Source organism: Coregonus lavaretus (assembly GCF_964263955.1).
Source record: "Coregonus lavaretus genome assembly, contig: HAP1_SCAFFOLD_366, whole genome shotgun sequence".
NCBI lineage: Eukaryota > Metazoa > Chordata > Actinopteri > Salmoniformes > Salmonidae > Coregonus > Coregonus lavaretus.
In genome coordinates, this window is record NW_028165998.1 from 77,563 (window position 1) to 101,178 (window position 23,616).

General features: G+C 44.9%; 1 protein-coding gene across 1 annotated transcript; it reads right to left on the reverse strand.

Moving 5' to 3' along the window:
* Window positions 1-329: 329 nt before the first annotated feature.
* On the reverse strand, window positions 330-22,536 carry LOC311115219 (ankyrin repeat domain-containing protein 27-like). The gene is made up of 27 exons (XM_084190416.1): window positions 21,124-22,536; window positions 17,987-18,109; window positions 17,009-17,119; window positions 16,546-16,702; window positions 16,242-16,396; window positions 15,445-15,504; window positions 15,277-15,330; window positions 15,042-15,107; window positions 14,854-14,930; window positions 14,409-14,530; window positions 13,546-13,624; window positions 13,226-13,364; window positions 12,823-12,915; window positions 12,467-12,591; window positions 12,208-12,290; window positions 11,918-12,033; window positions 11,614-11,706; window positions 11,130-11,327; window positions 8,686-8,742; window positions 8,172-8,288; window positions 7,731-7,895; window positions 7,257-7,454; window positions 7,023-7,142; window positions 3,738-3,911; window positions 3,453-3,546; window positions 2,339-2,420; window positions 330-2,129 (listed from the first exon to the last, which is right to left on the reverse strand). The coding sequence occupies exons 1-27, from the start codon at window positions 21,145-21,147 to the stop codon at window positions 1,559-1,561; spliced, it is 3,453 nt and encodes a 1,150-aa protein (XP_084046542.1). The 5' UTR covers window positions 21,148-22,536; the 3' UTR covers window positions 330-1,558.
* Between the last annotated feature and the right edge of the window lie 1,080 nt (window positions 22,537-23,616).

Here is a 23,616-nt window from a genome sequence, read left to right on the forward strand (position 1 = left end):
GATGACACTAACACAATGTTGACAGTGACATACATGACCCATCAGGGCAATATGGACTCCCTGGTGCCACAGCAGAAAGCAACATTATTAGACAGAGGCTCAGCTGTTGTCTCTGCTTGCTACTCACTCTCCTGGTGCCACCTAGGGCCCTCGTCTCACTGTATCGCTATTGGATCACCTGTGGAGGAAGGCCACACTCATTGAAGGATAAACACCGCCATCTAGTGGTGGACACGATTAGAATGAGTAGAATTACAAACTTACCAAGCATATAGCCCCTAAACAGGCCAACTCCTGCTAAGAACAGAACTGAGTAAAAACAAAATAACTCTAGATCATGGGTTTATTTATTACAGGTTATTTTGACAAATTAAATAAGGCATGTTCACTGCCTCAACATTCAAAATAAAATACTTTAGTACAAAAATAATTAACATTGAAATTGGATAACTACTACTGCATATACCAAAACGGTCACCTTGAAATAAAAATACATCCGTAAGCTGATTGATGATAGTGGTTTTTATGTGTTCAATGTACTGTATGTGCTGGATAATTATCATTAAAAATAATGGCAGTTCAAAATGAGCTACAGACATTTCAGAGTGTTGATGACAGAAAATAAAATGGTAGGAGTAAAGTGCAAACTCCCCATAGCATCGGTTGGGTCCTATATGGCCTTGCTTGGCAGGATCAACTGCCATAGAGGTGAAACTGAATTTTCAGTTGAATGCTAAATAAACACTTTTTTTTTTTTTATTATACTGTTTTCTACAGGATACATATGTACCCATTTCAATGGCATGTGTGACATCAGAATATAGTAAAGATGAGTCAAATTAACTATGGCAGTTGTGTTACTATATTCTCAAATGCAGTATCTTAACTACAGTACAATTTGTGGAGTCACTGAACTGAGCTACTCACTGTATATAGATTTGTGTATACATTGTTATGGTTCTCTCTCTACCTACAGAGCAACCAAGAAAACGATTCTAAGTGTTTGACATTCACTGGGATACAAGTGTGGCCTTACTGTGCATAGTAATTCAGATGTCACACCAGGGAGGTAATGTGTTATAGATGAATAGAAAAATGACAATTGATGGTTTTCTAAAGGGAATAACTGTAACTCAGTCAATTAAAAATGATATCCAAACCTGAGAACTGTAATAAAATTAAACTAAATTGTTACAAATAAAAACAGAGCCCTGATTCTACATGTTCAAATAAAAACCGTCAGATGTAATAGGAGCATACATTTTCAGATTATCATCTTTTCAAGTAAACCAACTTTCTCCATACTGATATGCTATAATGTCACTCAATCCACTGTTAGAATGTTCCACCTACTCTCTTTCATAAGAGTGAGCAACCAAATAAAAATGTACTAAAACAGAATGAAATTCGCATTAAGTTGAATTAAAATGTTTTGTATCCCTTTTTCCTGAAGGCAAGGTGAAAAAGTGCTTTCAATAACAGTCAGTACAGAAGTTCTTTCTGTAACTAGAATAGTTCAAGTTCTCCCCTGACTGGGGTCCGCCTCAGCCTCTGCTCCTCAGAGGAGCTCCATTTCTTCTACCAGCTCCTCCATGTCTGTGGGTGGGCTCTCAGCCTCTGGACAGATTCTTTGCGACTGTACGTCTGTATCTGGTGAGGTGTGGACATCTTTTTCATGTCCTTCTCCGTCTTCGTCCCCATTGACTTGGCTAGGTGTGTGTGACGGGTCGCTGCTGGTTGTTTGTTGTGTATTTGAGGGGCCGTCGGCTATGTGTGTATTTGACACGTCAGGAGTGTGTATGTCAGGTGTGTATGTATGCTCAGGCTCACCAGGAGTGTCTGTGTGTGAAGGGTCTTCCGCTACATGTGTGTCCACCTTTACCTCAGCCTCTCCTGTGTGTCTCCGGAATGGGGGGTGCTCTGTGTCCACGGTGTGACAGTGGCTCAGGACCCTCTCCCTGTCCCTGTGGTCCTCAGGCTGGGGGCTTCCCTCTGGGCTGGAGCGGATGCTAAAAGGCCCACTGCTCTCCAAGGTCACCCCCCGCCTCAGTTTCCTCCTCTCGGGAGTGGGTGAGTTGATGGAAGGCACACTGGTGTCCCTGGGAAGACCTTTCTTCATCCGCTGAACTCTGCAAACAACATCGGTTTTAATAAACTTACATTTTAAAAAGGAACTACTATGTTTCAGTGCAGGTCCTTAAAATGTCTAAACTAATACGTTTAGCAAACTCAAGTTCAAATATTCTGACATCAATGTTAAATTCACTAGGAAGGACTGCATACAAATTTCCATCCCATTCCACTAGGAGACACAAGTCATCCTTTCCATGGGACCAACCTGTTGATTGACTGGGCAAGCTTCTGATGTCTTCCATTGGCATTATCCTGATGGGGCTTTAACCTCTGGACAAATGAATGGGCTGTGATTGGGAGAAAGGAGTTAGAAAGTGTGGAGGAAAAAAAACGTCCAATTTTTCACACTAGCATACCACGGGCATGCATTCTGTGGTATGGGGTAGAGACATTGGAAGGCAGCCATAGTTTGAATGAATTGAAAACAAAAAGATGGTGAGGAAGACTTGTCACTTGTGGTATATCTTCACGCTCTAGCAGGTAGGTGTTCAAGGAAAAACAGTGGCTGGTGTCAATACAGAGCTGTAGTGGAGCAGGTTGAGAGCTTCAAGTTCCTTGGTGTCCACATCACCAACAAACTATCATGGTCCAAACACACCAAGACAGTCGTGAAGCCTATTCCCCCTCAGGAGGCTGAAAAGATTTGGCATGGGTCCTCAGATCCTCAAAAGGTTCTACAGCTGCACCATCGAGAGCATCCTGACTGGTTGCATCACCGCCTGGTATGGCAACTGCTCAGCCTACGTCTGCAAGGCACTACAGAAGGTAGTGTGTACGGACCAGTACATCACTGGGGCCAAGCTTCCTGCCATCCAGGACCTCTATACCAGGCGGTGTCAGAGGAAGGCCCTAAAAATTGTCAAAGACTCCAGCCACCCTAGTCATAGACTGTTCTCTCTGCTACCGCACGGCAAGCGGTACCGGAGCGCCAAGTCTAGGTCCAAAAGGCTTCTTAACAGCTTCTACCCCCAAGCCATAAGACTCCTGAACAGCTAATCAAATGCTGCTACTCTCTGTTTATTATCTATGCATAGTCACTTTAATAACTCTACCTACATGTACATATTACCTCAATTGCCTCGACTAACCTGTGCCCCTGCACATTGACTCTGTACCGGTACCCCCTGTATATAGCCTCGCTACTGTTACTTTACTGCTGCTCTTTAAGTAAAAAATGTTTACTTAACCCTTTTTTTACATTTTTTTTTTACTGTATTGTTGGTTAAGGGCTTGTAAGTAAGCATTTCACTGTAAGGTCTACACCTGTTGTATTCGGCGCATTTGTCAAATAAAATTTGATTTGATACTTGCTCGCTTACCCAGAGCCCCCTTGGGCACAGAGAGCAGTTTGATTGGTTCAGCATCAGGGGAGAGTCCAGACGCCTTCTGAAGAGTCCTCAGGATCTCAGTGTTCTGTAAATACATTTAATCAATTATTCAGTATTTCCCAACTCTATTCCTGAGCTCTGTGTGTGTGTCTGTAGTATGTGTGTCTGTATGTCTGTCTGTAGTGTGTCTGTAGTGTATTCGGGGTCATTGGGTTAGATTTGTTACTGAACATACAGTGTGTATTTAGACCAATGCTGTGGCTGTTCTATTCTCACCTTGCCCCCAGTCTCCGTGCCACAGTCCAGTGCTGTCCTCTGTCTCTTGTTCCTCATGTGGACCAGGGCTCCAGCCTGCAGTAGCAGCTCCACCAGGGCCAGGTGACCTCCTCTTACAGCCTCATGCAGGGCCGTGTTACCCTGGTTGTTGGACAGGTTCACTGACGCGTTGCTCTGGAGGCCCATTGAACACACATTAGTAAGAGTAACAGTTGGCCTGTGTGACCACCAGGGGGCAGCATTGTCAAGGTGTTCTACCTGCAGCAGAATTGTGTGTGTGTGTGTGTGTGTGTTCACCTGCAGCAGAATGGTGTGTGTGTGTGTGTGTGTGTTCACCTGCAGCAGAATGGTGTGTGTGTGTGTGTGTGTGTGTGTTCACCTGCAGCAGAATGGTGTGTGTGTGTGTGTGTGTGTGTGTTCACCTGCAGCAGAATGGTGTGTGTGTGTTCACCTGCAGAAGAATGGTGTGTGTGTGTGTTCACCTGCAGCAGAATGGTGTGTGTGTGCGTGTTCACCTGCAGCAGGACGGTGTGTGTGTGTGTTCACCTGCAGCAGAATGGTGTGTGTGTGTGTGTGTGTGTGTTCACCTGCAGCAGAATGGTGTGTGTGTGTGTGTGTGTGTGTGTTCACCTGCAGCAGAATGGTGTGTGTGTGTGTGTATGTGTGTGTGTGTGTTCACCTGCAGCAGAATGGTGTGTGTGTGTTCACCTGCAGCAGGACGGTGTGTGTGTGTGTGTGTGTGTGTGTGTATATGTGTTCACCTGCAGCAGAACGGTGTGTGTGTGTATGTGTTCACCTGCAGCAGGATGGTGTGTGTGTGTGTGTGTGTGTGTGTGTGTGTGTGTGTGTGTTCACCTGCAGCAGAACGGTGTGTGTGTGTATGTGTTCACCTGCAGCAGGATGGTGTGTGTGTGTGTGTTCACCTGCAGCAGGATGGTGTGTGTGTGTGTGTGTATGTGTTCACCTGCAGCAGGATGGTGTGTGTGTGTGTGTGTGTGTGTGTGTGTTCACCTGCAGCAGGATGGTGTGTGTGTGTGTGTGTGTGTGTTCACCTGCAGCAGGATAGTGTGTGTGTGTGTGTGTTCACCTGCAGCAGAATGATGTGTGTGTGTTCACCTGCAGCTGAAGGGTGTGTGTGTGTGTGTATGTGTATGTGTATGTGTTCACCTGCTGCAGAATGGTGTGTGTGTTCACCTGCAGCAGGATGGTGTGTGTGTGTGTGTGTGTTCACCTGCAGCAGAACGGTGTGTGTGTGTGTGTGTGTGTGTATGTGTTCACCTGCAGCAGAATGGTGTGTGTGTGTGTGTGTTCACCTGCAGCAGGATGGTGTGTGTGTGTGTGTGTGTGTTCACCTGCAGCAGGATGGTGTGGGTGTGTGTGTTCACCTGCAGCAGAATGGTGTGTGTGCGTTCCCCTGCAGCAGAATGGTGTGTGTGTGTGTATGTGTGTGCGTTCACCTGCAGCAGAATGTGGTGTGTGTGTGTGTGTGTGTGTTCACCTGCAGCAGAATGGTGTGTGTGTTTGTGTGTGTGTGTTCACCTGCAGCAGAATGGTGTGTTTGTGTGTGTGTTCACCTGCAGCAGAATGGTGTGTTTGTGTGTGTGTTCACCTGCAGCAGAATGGTGTGTGTGTGTTCACCTGCAGCAGGACGGTGTGTGTGTGTGTATGTGTTCACCTGCAGCAGAACGGTGTGTGTGTATGTGTTCACCTGCAGCAGGATGGTGTGTGTGTGTGTGTGTGTGTGTGTGTGTGTGTGTGTTCACCTGCAGCAGAACGGTGTGTGTGTGTATGTGTTCACCTGCAGCAGGATGGTGTGTGTGTGTGTGTTCACCTGCAGCAGGATGGTGTGTGTGTGTGTGTGTATGTGTTCACCTGCAGCAGGATGGTGTGTGTGTGTGTGTGTGTGTGTGTGTGTGTGTGTTCACCTGCAGCAGAATGGTGTGTGTGTGTTCACCTGCAGCAGGACGGTGTGTGTGTGTGTATGTGTTCACCTGCAGCAGAACGGTGTGTGTGTGTGTATGTGTTCACCTGCAGCAGAACGGTGTGTGTGTGTATGTGTTCACCTGCAGCAGGATGGTGTGTGTGTGTGTGTTCACCTGCAGCAGGATGGTGTGTGTGTGTGTGTGTATGTGTTCACCTGCAGCAGGATGGTGTGTGTGTGTGTGTGTGTGTGTGTGTGTGTGTGTGTGTTCACCTGCAGCAGGATGGTGTGTGTGTGTGTGTGTGTGTGTGTGTGTGTGTGTGTGTTCACCTGCAGCAGGATAGTGTGTGTGTGTGTGTTCACCTGCAGCAGAATGGTGTGTGTGTGTTCACCTGCAGCTGAATGGTGTGTGTGTGTGTGTATGTGTATGTGTTCACCTGCAGCAGAATGGTGTGTGTGTGTGTGTGTTCACCTGCAGCAGGATGGTGTGTGTGTGTGTGTGTGTTCACCTGCAGCAGAACGGTGTGTGTGTGTGTGTGTGTGTGTGTGTGTGTGTGTGTGTATGTGTTCACCTGCAGCAGAATGGTGTGTGTGTGTGTGTGTTCACCTGCAGCAGAATGGTGTGTGTGTGTTCCCCTGCAGCAGAATGGTGTGTGTGTGTATGTGTGTGCGTTCACCTGCAGCAGAATGTGGTGTGTGTGTGTGTGTGTGTGTGTTCACCTGCAGCAGAATGGTGTGTGTGTTTGTGTGTGTGTGTTCACCTGCAGCAGAATGGTGTGTTTGTGTGTGTGTTCACCTGCAGCAGAATGGTGTGTTTGTGTGTGTGTTCACCTGCAGCAGAATGGTGTGTGTGTGTTCACCTGCAGCAGAATGGTGTGTGTGTGTGTGTGTTCACCTGCAGCAGAATGGTGTTTGTGTGTGTGTGTGTTCACCTGCAGCAGAATGGTGTTTGTGTGTGTGTTCACCTGCAGCAGAATGGTGTGTGTGTGTGTGTGTGTGTGTTCACCTGCAGCAGAATGGTGTGTGTGTGTGTTCACCTGCAGCAGAATGGTGTGTGTGTGTGTGTGTGTTCACCTGCAGCAGAATGGTGTGTGTGTGAGTGTGTTCACCTGCAGCAGAATGGTGTGTGTGTGTGTTCACCTGCAGCAGAATGGTGTGTGTGTGTGTGTTCACCTGCAGCAGAATGGTGTGTGTGTGTGTGTGTTCACCTGCAGCAGGATGGTGTGTATGTGTGTGTGTGTGTGTGTGTGTTCACCTGCAGCAGAATGGTGTGTGTGTGTGTTCACCTGCAGCATAATGGTGTGTGTGTATGTGTGTGTGTTCACCTGCAGCAGAATGGTGTGTGTGTGTATGTGTGTGTTCACCTGCAGCAGAATGGTGGCTGTGTCCTGGTGACCTTTGAGGCAGGCGTGGATCAGAGGGGTGTTGCCATAGTGATCCTTCTTATTCAGCTTGGCGTTGCACTCCAGCAGTGATGTCACTACCTGAACATGATTAATGAGATGGGTGGGGTTTTAACCTTTGGGACTATTCCATTTGTTCAGATGTGCCAGGCAAGCTCAAATAAACACAGCTGAAGTACAGTGTTGTGTGCTCACCTGTATGTGGTTGTTCTGGCTGGCCAGGTGCAGTGGCGTGGCGCTCTGGCTGTTGCGTGCGTCGACGTTGGCCCCGTGGCGGCTGAACAGGGACACCAGGGCCGTGTGACCATGGAGCGCTGCGACATGGAGGGGAGTGAAGCCATCCACACTACTGCTGTTCACACCTAGACCACTGGCCTGCAGGCACACCAACTTCTGGAGGCAAACACACACACACACACACACACACACACAGAGGAAAACACAGAAAGGCATCAAGTTATCTGGGCAGCACTGCAGGAACATCATAAATCATCTCCTTTCAACAGCTAACTTTCCATTCAACATAGCTTCAGTGCTTCCAGCTTTTGGCCATGTGTCAAGTTTGCTATTTGCTCACTGACATCGTCTATATATCAGAAAGGGGTTTGGCCAAGTAGTTGTGGTATGGAACCCCGCAGTAGGAATGAAAGGCCAGGGTTGCTCTCAAACCTTCTGTGTTGGTCCACAGTGTGGACACTGGCACAGTGGGTGGCACAGTTCTGTCCAGGATGGCAGCCCTGCATGCTCCTCCTCTGGTTCCTCGTCCAACCACTCCAACAGGTACCGCACCATCTCTATGTCTCCGTCCGCCACCGCACGCAGCAACTTCTCCACCTGTCAGTCGAGAGAGAAAAAGAGAGTGAGGCTACCTATTAGAACACCAGCCAGGCCTTTACAAACTGGATTACAAATTACAGATAGTCATCCCACAAAAAAACATTGGGTGAAAGCTTCAAATATTAGGATCCCTCAATATATAGAAAAATACTGCATCTAATTTCTATTGCATCCCTATTCCATTTCCCCTTTAATTAAGACAATACTACTCCTCTCAGGCATTGCCAGGGTCAGCCCTGCCCAGGTCAGGGGTCCTCAGTGCTCCCTGCTAACCTCTTTGTGTCGGACCCTGTCGCAGTCGGTCCTGGCCTCGGAGCTCTGGGAGGTGGTGCTGGAGACAGAGGAGCAGCGGCTGCTGCAGTCAGAGGCCTGGGCGGAGCGGTTTGGGGACTGGGACAGACAGCAGGGGGCGAGAGAGAGCACCGTCACTCAGCTGACCACGCACACACAGTACAGCACGTTTCAAACTCATTCCACTGAGGGCCGAGTGTCTGCGGTTTTTCGCTCTTCCATTGTCCTTGATTGATGAATTAAGGTCACTGATTAGTAAGGAACTCCCTTCACCTGGTTGTCTAGGGCTTAACCAAAAACCGTGGAATGAGTTTGACACCCCTGCAGTACAGGCTGCTTCTAGCAGAGCAAGTGAAGAGTAGAGTAGAACTACTGTATGTTGGTTAGTGGTGTTTTAACAGGCTGGCTGCCTGGCGTAGAGACATCATTTTATCAAATGAAATACTGTAGTTGCAACTCTTCTCTGTCACTTCCTATGTGATGAAATCTGACTTACATCATTGTTCTCTCTTCTATGAGAGCCGTTGTGCGGTAACTCCAATAGCGTCAGAATCTGCAAGACGCAGAGACACAAGTACACACACACACACATCAGTTACACACGTTCTTATGCATGTGCACATACTTGTTCATTTGCACATATGAAAACACACACACACACACACACCTTGCAACACAAGCACTATTCATTTACAAATTCTGGCATGTACACGGTTGTTCCAATAATACCTCATTGATACCCATTCTGGTATGTAGCCTACATACACACTGCGTTAAGCTATACGGGACAACAGATTTTATAAGAGGATGAAGTCACTAACAACTGGGCTACTACTTTCACATACTTTCAGGTTCACACATCAGCTTAAGAGATTAAAAAGAAAGCAGGCATTAAATAATTACTTGAGCATAAAAGTAGGCTCTATTTCTAATACAACCTTATCACATTTCATAAATTGTTCAAAATCATAATAATACTGAATGACAAGGCAAATATATCAAGCCAATCCTGTTGCTAGGCGAACCAGAAGTATTTTCTTCCTCAGAACAATTCCCACCCTTCTGTTAATACTTTCTCCAAATATATCTACTTAACTAAAATAAGTTTAGTATGCCAAGCCTTTTCTATAACACTAGGAAAGCTTGGCCTCGAGGGACCCCCCCTTCAAGCCAATGACAAGTCTTTTGGACGTCAACATTCTAACAGTCTAAAAAAGACATGTAATATATGCTATCGCAAAAATCATTTGGTTGTGTGTATGAAGGTGACATTGAACTACATCATCTTCCGTATTCTAAAAGACCACAATAGCATTTATTAGTTTATGCAACTGTATGCTTTATGTACAAATGAAAAACCAGTAAAACACCACAAGTCAAGTGTTAAAATCCATTAACTAAACACTATCACAAAGACCATTCGTTATTAATTTGTTAAAGGTCTTAAGGAACCTTACGAATTTAAGAAAATTAATGACAAAAGAACCAAATGGCATATTTTACGAGTGCACGCATGTAATCGCGGTTATTACGGTTAAAGTCATATTTTGAAATAGAGGGTCGTTTTTAAGAGTTGTTTGGCAATGATCGGTGATTTGGAAACTGCAGAATCTGCACTTTCTGATACTACATAGACATCAAAACATCTTACCTGCTTGTGACTGTAGGATAATTTGAAAAGTCACTTTTTGGCACACCGTTTCGTTTCCCTGACTGTCAATTCCAAGCTGCACTGTTCATCAGATTCTTCATATACAATTTAACAACTGATAATATTCTCACCCTTCAGACCATTGTCAATTTAATCTGGTCTTTAGGCTAAACTCTATTATAAGTGTGAAATTAGTTTAGATACACAAATAGGTATGTGGACACCCCTTCAATTTAGTGGATTCGGCTATTTCAGCCACACCCATTGCGGACAGGTGTATAAAATCGAGCACACAGCCATGCAATCTCCATAGACAAACATTGGCAGTAGAAGTGGTAAGCCACACAAGCTCACAGCACGGTACCACCGAGTGCTGAAGCGCGTAAAACTCGCCTGTCCTCGGTTGCAACGCTCACAAATCTTTTTGCAACACTCATTGTTGTTCATGGTTCGGGCTAGGCCCCTTAGTTCCAGTAAAGGGAAGTCAATGCTACAGCATACAATGACATTCTAGACGATTCTGTGCTTCCAACTTTGTGACAACAGTTTGGGGAAGGCCCTTTCCTGTTTCAGCATGACAATGCCCCCGTGCACAAAGCGAGGTCCATACAAAAATGGTTTGTCGAGATCGGTGTGAAACAACTTGACTGGCCAGCACAAAGCCCTGACCTCAACCCTATCGAACACCTTTGGGATGAATTGGAACGCGGACTGCGAGCCAGGCCTAATCGCCCAACATCAGTGCCCGACCTCACGAATGCTCGTGGCAGAATGGAAGCAAGTCCCCGCAGCAATGTTCCAACATCTAGTGGAAAGCCTTCCCAGAACAGTGGAGGCGGTTATAGCAGCAAAGGGGGGACCAACTCCATATTAATGCCCATGATTTAGGAATGAGATGTTCGACGAGCAGGTGTCCACATACTTTTGGTCATGTAGTGTAGTTTAGGTGTAGTTTAACTGGGCCATTATCAGCTGCGGTGGATGACTGCCAGTGAATGACATGGTGGTGAATGATGGGCAGCGGGGAAAAAAATAACGTCCTCTTAAACCTGCTTAGAATACAAATTCTATTTGTGATATTAAGATTCTAACAACAACAGTGTGTTATATAGACTTATTCAGGAAAAGTCAAGGACGGGGGGGGGTTAGTCCTGACTTTAAAAATGGCAGAGTCATATAAAAAGTACATTATTTTTTTGTCAATATGATGCTCTACAAAAGTACCCATTTGAGAAGTGTGTTTCAGGCAGAGGCAGGGACAGCTGTGACCAGGGGTCTTCACTCCTCACCTTAGAGTTGAGGGCACATTGCAGTGGTGAGTCTTTGACCTTGTTGTAGATGGTGGTGCTGGCTCCGTTCTCCAGCAGCACCTCAATGATGCCCTCGTAGCCCCACCGGGCCGCGATGTGCATGGGGGTGTCGCCCTTGTCATTCTGGATGTTCAGACGGCACGTGTGCAGGTCATAGTACACCAGGGCTTTAACACACTGAGACACGGACGGGATAACACTGTCAGACGCAGAACAATCTCCTCTGAACAACCATAGAGACACTGTCAGTGCAGGCTGTCATCATCTGTCATCCTCCATATACTTATTTACAGCAGTATCAATATAGATACTGTAACTGCTATCCCATGTACTGTGAGTGGATACATTTCTTCAGATAGATAACTCTGGTTACCAAACAAAGTGGCAGAGTCAAGGCTGTTGGAATTAACTGTGCCTATAAATACAGATTTTAAATTGAGATTGAATCCCCAGACTGACGTACATCCTCGTGTCCGTACATACAGGCCAGGTGCAGAGGAGTGTTGCCATTGTTGTCCTGGGCACCGGAGTAAGCCTTATAGTGCAAGAGCAGCAGCTAGAGTACAGACAGAGACAGACAGACAGACAGAATGGGAGAAATATATACATATGTCAGAGAGAATATACAGTTTGTGTAACAGAAGTATCATTTTTGTATCTTTAGTGTAGCTCTCCTAGCCTGGTTCCAGATCTGTTTAGGAGTAGGCAAGGCAGCACAAACCGATCTGGGACCAGGCTATAGCTGTCCTGCTAGTGTCCTGGCTCACCGTGACTCCCTGGTAGCCCTTCTGGCAGGAGAGGTGTAGGGGTGAGAGGGCATGGTAGTCTGTGGCATTCACCAGAGCTCCCTTAGACACCAGCAGGTCGATCAACAGGGACTGACCTGCCACGGCAATGACAGGCATTTTATTTTATTTAGACAGTGGGGAATGAGGGAGACAGATGGGAAAGGGATGAACAGTAAGAATGTGGCGGACTAGGGATCCCCTGTTGTGTGATCTGGAGGCAGCTTCCTGGACAACTTTAGGTACCTCTGGAACGTGTTGTTATCTCTTACCACAGATAGCAGCGACGTGAAGTGGTGTATATCCCCTGTCGTCTCGAGAGAAGGGCGTTATGATGGAGGGATCATTCAGTCTCCTGTAAGCAGACAGAGTTGAAGAATAATCACATTTTCTGTTCCTATATGATTTTAAGCCATTCACTAGAGGTAGTGAAAGAAACATCAGAAAAGAACTTCTCCTACTGAGAAACTCAGGTTTTTCTATTATATTCCATCCTATGATAGATGAGTTGTGTGCGCGCGCAGTACTCACCCAGAGAGACGGAGCTCACAGTGGTCACAGGAGCAGAGGGGGTGGCACATATTAACCCCGTCCTCGTCACTCTGGTTCTCACTCAACACACGCTGGACCTCTACCTCGTTACCATTGGCTATGTGCTGCAGGATCCACCCATCCACACACACAAAGTAAACAGAAATAAAAGGATCAACACACACAATTGATTTTTTTTTTTTAAGTGAAAGAAAAAGTTGATCAAACATTGTTTTCATATTCAAATGTAATGCTGAATGAAATTAGGTGTCCATCTGACCAATGAAGCATAACGTTATACAGACTGCAGAGTATAGCTTTTTCCCTTCTAAAAGGTCAGGGGACAGGGTTCTCACCTCAAACAGATTGTCTATGGGGGTAGCAGAGTTCTGGGAGAGCAGGTTTATCTTCTGGGTGAAATGCACCTTGTCGTTCAGGTCCCCTGAGCCCTGCAAACCACACACACAGACATGGTCACTCACTCTGCACAGGGGAGTGTTTTTCGGTCATTATAGTGGCCTGTTATCACAGGTATTGCAGTGATAAGGTGGTGTATCTAAGTCAACAATGTGCTTGGATAGGATATCAGCTCCAACAATGTATGTGCTTGGGGTGTATAAAGCCCTTTTCACAATATTGAGCCAAGCAGGCCAGGACTAATGTACAGTGTAAGGTAAGAAAGGAGCCGTCCTAATGTACAGTGTAAGGTAAGAAAGGAGCCGCCCTGTGTACTCCTGTCCTGCATTGTTCTGTGCTCACCATGCGTCCCTGGCCCAGGCCCAGGTTTCCCTGGCTGATGAACTCCACGGCGGCCTCGAACGACGTCAGGCAGTAGCTCAGCTCGTCCTTGGTGGAATTACAGAAATGGAAGTTCTTGATGTAGCTCAGGTTGGCCATCCTGGAAGAGCATGCTCGTTAGTTTAACATGGCTGTTAATTACCAGTTAATTGATTAATTAATGACTTTGTTTTATTACTAGGTCCAAGTTATTCACTTATTAATTCAATAAGTTTAGTTGAAGTAGTCATCAGGCCATTTAAATAGTCAGCGGTATTACTAGGTTAGAACTCCATACTCACCAATTGGGGATTTCCGTCTTCACCAGTAAGTACAGAATTACAGACAGAAGGTCATCTGCACACACAGCCTCTATGCTCACTGCATGTGGAGAAAAGGGAAATGAAAGAATATATTAAATTACTGTGGTTGCTTCTGTAAGTTTCAGTGACTGTGAGATGTTTACAACTAGAGCATACAGCAGGGAGAAATGGCTATTCAAAATGAATACATAAAACAGCTTCATCCTACAAACAGGCGAGTGTCCACACAGTCAGTGTAACCTCTGAGACACTGCCTCTGTCCTCGTTATTTATGCTTTAAATTGGTAAATTGGCTGTTTGACCAACATAAATTAGGAGCGGATCGCAGCACTCCACAGAGACAGGGCCGGGTTGTTATGTGGCCAAGGAGGTTGGATTTCCAAAACAAACTGGACATAGACATTAGGCCCCTACAGTTAGGATTTTGTTCTGTGGACCGTGTGTATGCACTGAGTTATTATATTACCAGGGAGGGCGTGAGCAGAAAAGACAACAAATCCTGATCTGGGTTACAATGACAAGCCTTAAAAGCCATGTAGGCTGTATTATAGTAATGTCATGTCTTCATAAAACATAGGTGAATAAGCTTTTTAACTTTATGCATTTCATGTATTTCTGGATGAAAGCTAAACTTATATTTGTCTCAGAGGCCGAAGCATGACGATACAGATTTGCATGGTACCATAACAAATGGGCCGGATTCCATTTTAAAAGGCACATTTGCATTCCAGTGTCAATGGGTTGATTGTGACAACAACACTGTGTAAACTTCTACTGATGTGACATGAAATGACATAGGGATGGATGGAGACATACAGACAGAAATACAGACAGACACACACCCGAGTGGCTGGGGGACTGCATGATGGTGAGAGACACCTTCCTGAGGCAGAGCAGTTTGTGTAGAGGAGAGGTGCAGCGGTTCAATTGGCTCAGCTCTCTCTTGGCCCGGGGGATATTTATACTGTTGGAGGAGACATAACACAGAAGTACAACAGGATAAGTTAATATTGATACTGTAAGCAAGTGGAAACACAAACATAGTCCAATAGTCTATAGACACAATAGGACAGGTTATAGTGGTCAAATGACCTGATGGGGATCTACTGCTATAAACCTGCTTGACATTATGGAGATCTATATGGTGTCTGGTCATTTTCATTTGTGTTGTATGCAGACTTGTTTATTGGCCAGCAGAGAAATATAATGTGATGTGCATCACATGTTGTTATTGAGTTGTAATCATAAAAGCAGAAATTAAAAAGAGACCACGTGAAAAAACCCAACCTAAATTCAGATTTGACCCCCAAGTCTTTCTGCTGCAGGTCCTGCAGACCTCTGGTGGTTTTGTTGAAGGCAGAATCCTGTTGGAACAGTGATAATAAACATAGATATTAACCTTTACTGCATGGGGATTCTGGGGCTATAAAAGACTGACAGCATTATCAAATACTGTATAGTATGTATTTACATACCTGGCTGGCTTCAAGAGTCCCCACAAAATTAAAGATTAAATCATGGATACCATGATGTATATACATCTAAATGAGAAAAGAGAGAAAACATCTAAAAATACATGACGTCATTATAGCATCACAGCACTTCACTGAGGACCAGAATGAAGAAAAGCTCAAAAAAGCACCCAAAGAAGTAGAGGACGTCATATTTTAAAGTAAGTGTGAGTGATGACGACTAGGATAGAACTCCTACCTCAACCGCCTGTTTGAGGAGCGTCATCTGGAGCTCCTGTTTGGCCAGCACTTTCTGAAAGACAGGAGGTTTAACAAATCAGCTTTATTTCTCAGGGTTGTGTCCAATAGGCATGAAACAGGAGAAAATATTTTGAAAATGTTTTTCGTAGCAAAACATGCTACTCACCAGGTGTGAGTCTCTCAACAGGCACTGAAGACATTTAGTATAAAGGGCATTCACTGAGTCCTAAGGGGAGAGCACAGTTACAGGTTAAAGCAGTGCGTCACAGCAGAAGTCAAATTATATATGTCACATCTTACTATATATCTATAGTATACAATACATGAGTGTGTACATTACTATAGTATAGCCATCTCTCATATTATACATTAGTATGTGTCATGTTACTGTACACTGAGTATACAAAACATTAGGAACACCTTCCTAATATTGAAGTGTACCCCCTTTTGCCCTCAGAATAGCCTCAATTCGTCAGGGCATGGACTCTACAAGTTGTCAAAAGCGTTCCACAGGAATGCTGTCCCATGTTGACTCCACTGCTTCCCACAGTTGTGTCAAGTTGGCTGGATGTCCTTTGGGTGGTTGACCATTCTTGATACAAACGGGAAACTGTTGAGCGTGAAAAACGTAGCAGCGTTGCAGTTCTTGACACACTCAAACTGGTGCGCCTGGCACTTACTACCATACCAAAACCCTATTCAAAAGGCACTTAAATATTTTGTCTTGCCCATTCACCCTCAATGGCACACATACACAATCCATGTCTCAAGGCTTAAAAATCCTTCTTCCCCTACACAGATTGCAGTGGATTTGACAAGTGACATCAATAAGGATCATAGCTTTCATCTGGTCAGTCTATGTCATGGAAAACGCAGGTGTTCTTAATGTTTTGTACACCCAGTGTATGTGTCATGGCTTCAGTCTAGCGTCAGATAGGTGTGTTGTTTAGGGTCAGTACTTACGATGTGGTGTCGCAGTCCCTTCTTTTCCTGCTCCTTAAATGAGTTGCAGAAGCTGCTGATGAACTTGTCCAGTTTCTCAACATGGCGGCCCAGGAACTCCCTGACATCCTCCACATTCTTCAGACAGTACAGGGCCGGGATTGGGGTCACCTCCACTGAGAGAGAGAGGGAGAGAGAGAAAAGAGGGAAAGAAGAAAGGTGAGAGTGAGATGGTGGCTGTAGGCGTTTGGATCAGGTTCAACATGGACTAAATCATACACTCACTTAATCAACTTTTGTCGCTTTGGAGGAGAGCAGTACCTACCTGGGCTTTGATCGGTGTCGATGGGCCTGGCGATACAGAGGATACTGTAGCTCTGCTCCTTCTCATTGTAGAAGGTCTCCTCAAACAGGATGGGCACATTGGCTGGGGCCTGGAACCCTAAGCCCAGTCTCACCAGGCTGTCCTGGATGGCCAGCTCCTATCAGACAGGACAAAGCATATGGGTAGCATCGTTGACCAAGATGTCTTAACCAAGAACGTTCTATTTTATAGCAGCTGTTTACAATGAACTAAATGGGTATATAGCAGTGGAGGCTGCTGAAGGGAGGATGGCACAGAGCTAATGGAATGTAATCAAACACACGGAACCCATGTGTATTTGACACCATTCCACTCCAGCCATTACCACAAGCCCGTCCTCCCCAATTAAGGTGCCACCAACCTCCTGTGGTATAGAGAAAATGAAACTGCATGATATTTTGTGTAGTTGGCAGATGGATCTTACCTTTCCATCTACAGTCTGATACCCTTCTCCAGATGGGTGTAAAACATAGGTTTCAAACTGGGCTTCTGTGTATGCACTAAGGGTTAGGCTTCCACGGCACGGCACCAAAACCTGGGGCACAACCACACCATCATCAACAACAAGGGTAAAGAACCATGCTTCTCGTGACTGACTGAGAATAGATTTATCAAAAGGTTTTATTGGTAAAGTTCCCACAATAAAAAGCACCTGATCCGACTGTAAAAAATGCTACTTCACCTTTAGCCAGTAGCATTTATTTATCTGATATGGCCTACCACCCACACGCGATGCAACACCCATGACAGTAGTGTCTGCATGCTCTTTCTAGTTCACTGTAGGAGAAGGATACTAGACAGAGCTCTCCTTTGAAAACTTCCCAGAACAGTAACAGTGGTGAGTCATAGTAACGCCCAGATATTATTCTCTTGATATTCCTTTGCTAACCACCAAGTGGGCAGAGGACCTTCTAAGTGGCCATTTTCTACTAATGGCAAGACAAAACCATTTCCCACAGCAATAACATGGCCTCCCTCATCTATGGAAAATGGACTATTTCCCTTTTCCTCTGTGTTCTGCTTATCTGTGCATAAATGGATGCCCTCGTGCCCGACATCTCCACCAAGCAGCTGACTTGCCATAAAGAGAAGCTTCAGCCAGTGTGGTATTGAATAGTCCTACATTTTCAGGACAGTCGAGCTAGCCTAGGCCCATATGTTCAACCCTTACATTGTTTGATTCTGGTCCAAATCTACACACAGCTCACAAAGAAGAAATGTCACTGTCTGAAAATGCAGGATTTAAGAGAGGGGAGTTGTGCATTATAGCTGCAATCTGTACTGTACTTGATCATGCATGCCTGAACACGCTACTTTGTTCTGCTGAGCTTGGTCCCATACACAATATAAAAGGGCTGAGCACTATAGTATGGCCCCACAGCCACAGCTGTCAGTCTCTCACAATTCCATGTAGCTCTGCCACTCTGCTGCACAGGTCGGGTCTCTGCTTCTCCAGCGCCAGGTAAAAAGGGTTCTTCAGGAGGTTCTCATCATACACAGCCATAAGGAACTGGATCTCTGGCTCCTGGGGGGAGGAAAAGAGAAGGACAGTTCACAGTAAATATGCGGTAGGAGAAAAGGATTCCATATTAGGGGACTTTGGCTGACTGACAATTACAAAAAATGTGTTCATGTTGCTCCATAAGGACAAAGACTGAGCCAAGGCTGAACAGAGAACATGTTAGAGTTGTTGACCTGAAGTAGCCTAGGTAAGAGCTAAGTGGCTGGTTGGCTAGGGGTCCACCAGCCAAATCTTTCTGTCGAACATGCAGTATATGTTGGCTATTTGCGGTAGCAATTAGCCTGGGGACGAGGTTAGGGGTTTGCCAAAGAAGACAAAAAAACAGACAGAAGCAGCTAGGTCCAGAGGCTGTCCTCTTTCCTGAAGCATCTGAAACCACAGCGGGAACAACAAGAATATTGTTCCTGTCTCCAGGGTTGCTCTTCTCCTCCCTCTCCCTAGCCAGCTGCCTCTCAGCTGAGCTCGTTAACGTTCTCGGAAATGAAATTACCAAAGCTGGTTCACCAAATAAATGCATCTCCAGCTTCTTAACAAGAGCACTTTCTCAAGCAAGAATTTTGCTAGGACTGTCTTGGAGTGGGGAGGGGAAAACTAGTCGTTAATTGGCAGAGGTTGTCTATTCACTAAACTCCATTCGACCAAAAAAGTCAGCCTGAAATCTCTATTTTCAAAGAAGCTCAAAACACTAAAAGGGCATCATCATCTTCACAATTTCACAGTATTATTCCAACCTCAGTGTGGAAATATATATATATATATATATATAAAAACACAGGAAAAACACATTTTGACTGCACCGGGCCTTTAATGGCAAGGTGTGTCTTCTGACTTTTCTTTTCGGGGGAGAGGACGATATTATCCTGTTGTCAGGTTGGTCTGCTGTGCCCCAGCTATTAGCGCTGATCATTTGTAGAGGCCACTTGGCCATGGCTGTACATAAACAATACATTGTAGGTAATATGTCTATTTTGTGTGGCGTCTTACTGGCAGATCAGTGAAAACCAGACTGAGTGAATCAGTGGTGCACTTTGTGAACCAATTCATAAAATCACCTGTTATCATTACAAAAAAGAGCCAGATTCCACAAACATTCCCATCGGTTGCTTGCCTTGTCATGCTCTTGGCTACATCTCCGATTCTGATTTCACTTGAGTCAAGTTAAAAAGGTCCAATGCAACCGTTTTTATCTCAATATCAAATCATTTCTGGGTAACAATTAAGTACCTTACTGTGATTGTTTTCAATTAAAATGTCAAAAAGAAACAAAAGAATTTTCTACAACTTGATTGGCATCCAGCTGTGGTAAATTCAATTGATTAGACATGATTTGGAAAGGCACACACCTGTCTATATAAGGTCCCACAGTTGACAGTGCATGTCAGAGCAAAAACCAAGCCATGAGGTCGAAGGAATTGTGTCGAGGCACAGATCTGGGGAAGGGTACCAAAAAATGTCTGCAGCATTGAAGGTCCCCAAGAACACAGTGGCCTCCATCATTCTTAAATGGAAGAAGTTTGGAACAACCAAGACTCTTCCTAGAAATGGCCACCCTGCCAAACTGAGCAATCGGGGAAGGGCCTTGGTCAGGGAGGTGACCAAGAACCTGATGGTCACTGACAGAGCTCAAGTGTTCCTCTGTGGAGATGGGAAAAACTTCCAGGACAATCATCTCTGCAGCACTCCACCAATCAGGCCTTTATGGTAGAGTGGCCATATGGAAGCCACTCTTCAGTAAAAGGCACATGACAGCCCGCTTGGAGTTTGCCAAAAGGCACCTAAAGGACACTCAGACCATGAGAAACTAGATTCTCTGGTATGATGAAACCAAGATTGGCCTGAATGCCAAGCATCACACATCTGGAGGAAACCTGGCACAATCCCTACGGTGAAGCATGGTGGTGGCAGCATCATGCTGTGGGGATGTTTTTCAGTGGCAGGGACTGGGAGACTAGTCAGGATCGAGGGAAAGATGAACGGAGCAAAGTACTGAGAGATCCGTGATGAAAACCTGCTCCAGAGCGCTCAAGACCTCAGACTGGGGCGAAGGTTCACCTTCCAACAGGACAACGACCCTAAGCACACAGCCAAGACAACGCAGGAGTGGTTTCGGGACAAGTCTCAATGTCCTTGAGTGGCCCAGCCAGAGCCCGGACTTGAACCCAATGGAACATCTCTGGACAGACTTGAAAATAGCTGTGCAGCAACACTCCCCATCCAACCTGACAGAGCATAAGAGGATCTGCAGAGAAGAATGGGAAAAACTCCCCAAATACATGTGTGCCAAGCTTGTAGTGTCATACCCAAGAAGACTTGAGGCTGTAATCACTGCCAAAGGTACTTCAACAAAGTACTGAGTAAAGGGTATGAACATACTGATGAATAGACTCCTTCAGGACGAGCAGTAACAATTATTGCAATTCAAACAATAGGTTACTGATTCAATTGCACTTGAAATTAATAGGCCTATCATTTCCTCTGCCAAAGCCTTAGCAATGTTTGCAGAGTCGGACTATGGTTTTAATTTCCCAATACAGCCAACATCATCAACATCCATCTTGTTGTTTCCATGGAAAGTAGTGTACCCAAGAGAAGCACAAGCACAACAGACTTCCACAACAATATAGGCCTATCATACATTACTAGACAAAATTTGAAACGTTGTGTCAGCCCCAGGGTCAACTGAAAAGGACTACATCATATGATCATGTGCTTGTCCAACAGAATAAAATAAATGCAATTGATTTAATGTACTAGGCCAATTTAGAGTTGTAATCACTACTTTAGTATCCCACGGATAACAAGCCAAAACTGTATACAGTTTGATGTCCCCACAAATCAGATTTCACGGATGACAATCTTAATTGTGCTCATCAAAGGCTCTGTAGTACCATGGCGTCCTGAATGTGAACCACAATACCAGCAATTACTGCATAGGCATGCCGGTAGGATGCATGTCTGACCTCGGTCTAGGAATAGAGCTCACCAGCTTGTAGTTCTAAAAAACGGAAATTAGTTACCTCTGATTCGTTCGGCCATTCCATTCAGCCAGCGGGGTTCTCAGTCCATCACGAGGACAGGAAGAAAGAACTCTCCGGAAAAAGAAAGGTGGAGGGGTATGTTTCATGATGGTGTGATTATGGTAATGTACAGGAACACAATACCTTTTGTTCTCCAGATCTGGAATACCTCACCATCAAATGCCGACTGCATTACCTCCCGAGAAAATGTTCTTCAGTCATCGTCACAGCCATGTATATTCCCCACCAAGCCGACACCATGACGGCTCTCAAGGAACTACACTGGACTTTGTGCAAACTGGAAAACACATATCCTGAGGCCGCTTTTATAGTAGCTGGGGACTTTAATAAAGGAAATCTCTACCTAAATTCTATCAACACGCGTAATGAAGAATCTGGATCATTGCTACTCTACCTTCCCAGGATGGCTACAAGGCCCTCCCCCGCCCTCCCGTCGGCAAACCAGATCACGCCTCCATTCTCCATTCAGGGTGGCTGGTAGCCTAGTGGTTAGAGCGTTGGGCCAGTAACTGGAAGGTCGCTGGTTTGAATACCTGAGCCGACAAGGTGAAAAATCTGTCGATGTGCCCTTGAGCAAGGCACTTAACACTAATTTGCTCCAGGGCGACCATACTACTATTGCTGACCCTGTAAAACAACACATTTCACTGCACCTATCTGGTGTGTGACAAAGCATTATATATGTTTTGCTCCTCCCCACCTATAGACAGAAACTTAAGCAGGAAGCACCCGTAGTAAGGACTGTTCAATGTTGGTCTGACCAATCGGAATCTATGCTTCAAGATTGATTTGATCACACGGACTGGGGAAATGTTCGGGTCAGCCTCTGAGAAAATAATCAACTTATACACTGACTGGATTCATCAGGAAGTGCATAGAGGATGTTGTTTCCACTGTGACTATTACAACTTATCCAAACCAAAAACCGTGGATAGAAATCATGAAATGCTTTGAGAGGCTAGTTAAGGATCATATCACCTCCACCGACACCCTAAACCCACTACAATTTGTATACCGCCACAACTGATCCACGGACAACGCAATCGTCATTGTACCCCCAGGGGTACTATAGTGCACAGGTTGAGAACTTCCAGGAATAGGTAAAAAAAAGACTGCAAAATGACACTTGATACATTGCAGATACGGGGTGAAATGTGTTGGCAATTTAAGCTGCAAGAGACAGTCAAATTTCAATATACAAATACTTGCTTTGGAAGTGGACTAAAATCTGGCCTGGGACAACGCTAGTAAGACAGCCTTGAAATCTATAACAGCTGACCAGATCGAGGGGCCTACCGTTACTCCTTAATTTAAGGTCCAAGGATCTAATATGTTATTTTTAAAGTTAGACTGACTCTGGAAGCCAAAACAGCCAAATACTCCATCTAAACGTGAATATATTCTCAATAGTGATACTGTTCTAAAAATATAAAGCCCTTTATTTTCAGATCACATCAAAATAACTTCACAAATGCTAAATGAAACACGTACACTGTTTTAACCGGCTTTGTCACAGTTGCAGCTGACGTATTTTTCAATGAGAAGTTTCTGGCGGCCTTCTTCCGTTAGACACAGGTGTTCAGAGCATGCTAGATAGCTAATTAGCACAGGTGGTCTCTCGGTCTTCCGTAAACACACGCCATAACATGGATATGGCCGTGTGGGAACGCTAACCCTATAAAAAGGTGTGTATCAATTTAACCTTTTGTTTTTAGAAAATGATTTATTGGTGATATGAAAGAAAAAGGTCCTTATGCTTCCAAAACCGTATCGCAAGCGATGCGTGTAAATGTTCAGACAGAGCATCAGTTTACCAAACCTCCCCCGTACAGAACAGAAGACGTAATGGAACTGAGTCATGATCAAGGGCTAACGTTAGCTACTTATCTTTTAGCTAGCTAGCTATCACAACAACAGCGACATCGATTTGAATGTACAGTCATACAAACACAACATGAACATCTAACTTACCTCTTTATTTGCTAAACCCTAAGGAATCGCATGTCAAAATGCACTTCTTCAAAAGATTTGCAGTAAACAGAAGAAAGCCTAGCACCATCTGTCCACCGATGGCTGTCAACACTACCGATCTCCCTAATTTACTACTATTCTGCAAGCAGCAATAACGATGTCACTTTCCTATGGTAATGAGGAACCCTTCAAAATTAAAGCCCGCATTTCAAAACAGTGCATGGATAATTCATTCAAAAGATATTCTATTTCAATCAATGTCGATTTGTATTGTGTTCGTAAACAAATGCAATGTCAAAATATATATAATCAAAACCACTATTGACAATATTGGGATTATAGTGAAAAAAAAAACTATTCTGTGTGGCATTGTAAAAGTGGGTTTGGGAGTACTCGGTAGGGTCTGTAGAATCTATATATGTTGTCATTTCATGGGGCAGTGAAAAATACGATGTGTTGTTAGCGTTTTACTACATCCATTCCATAGGCCACAATGCAAAT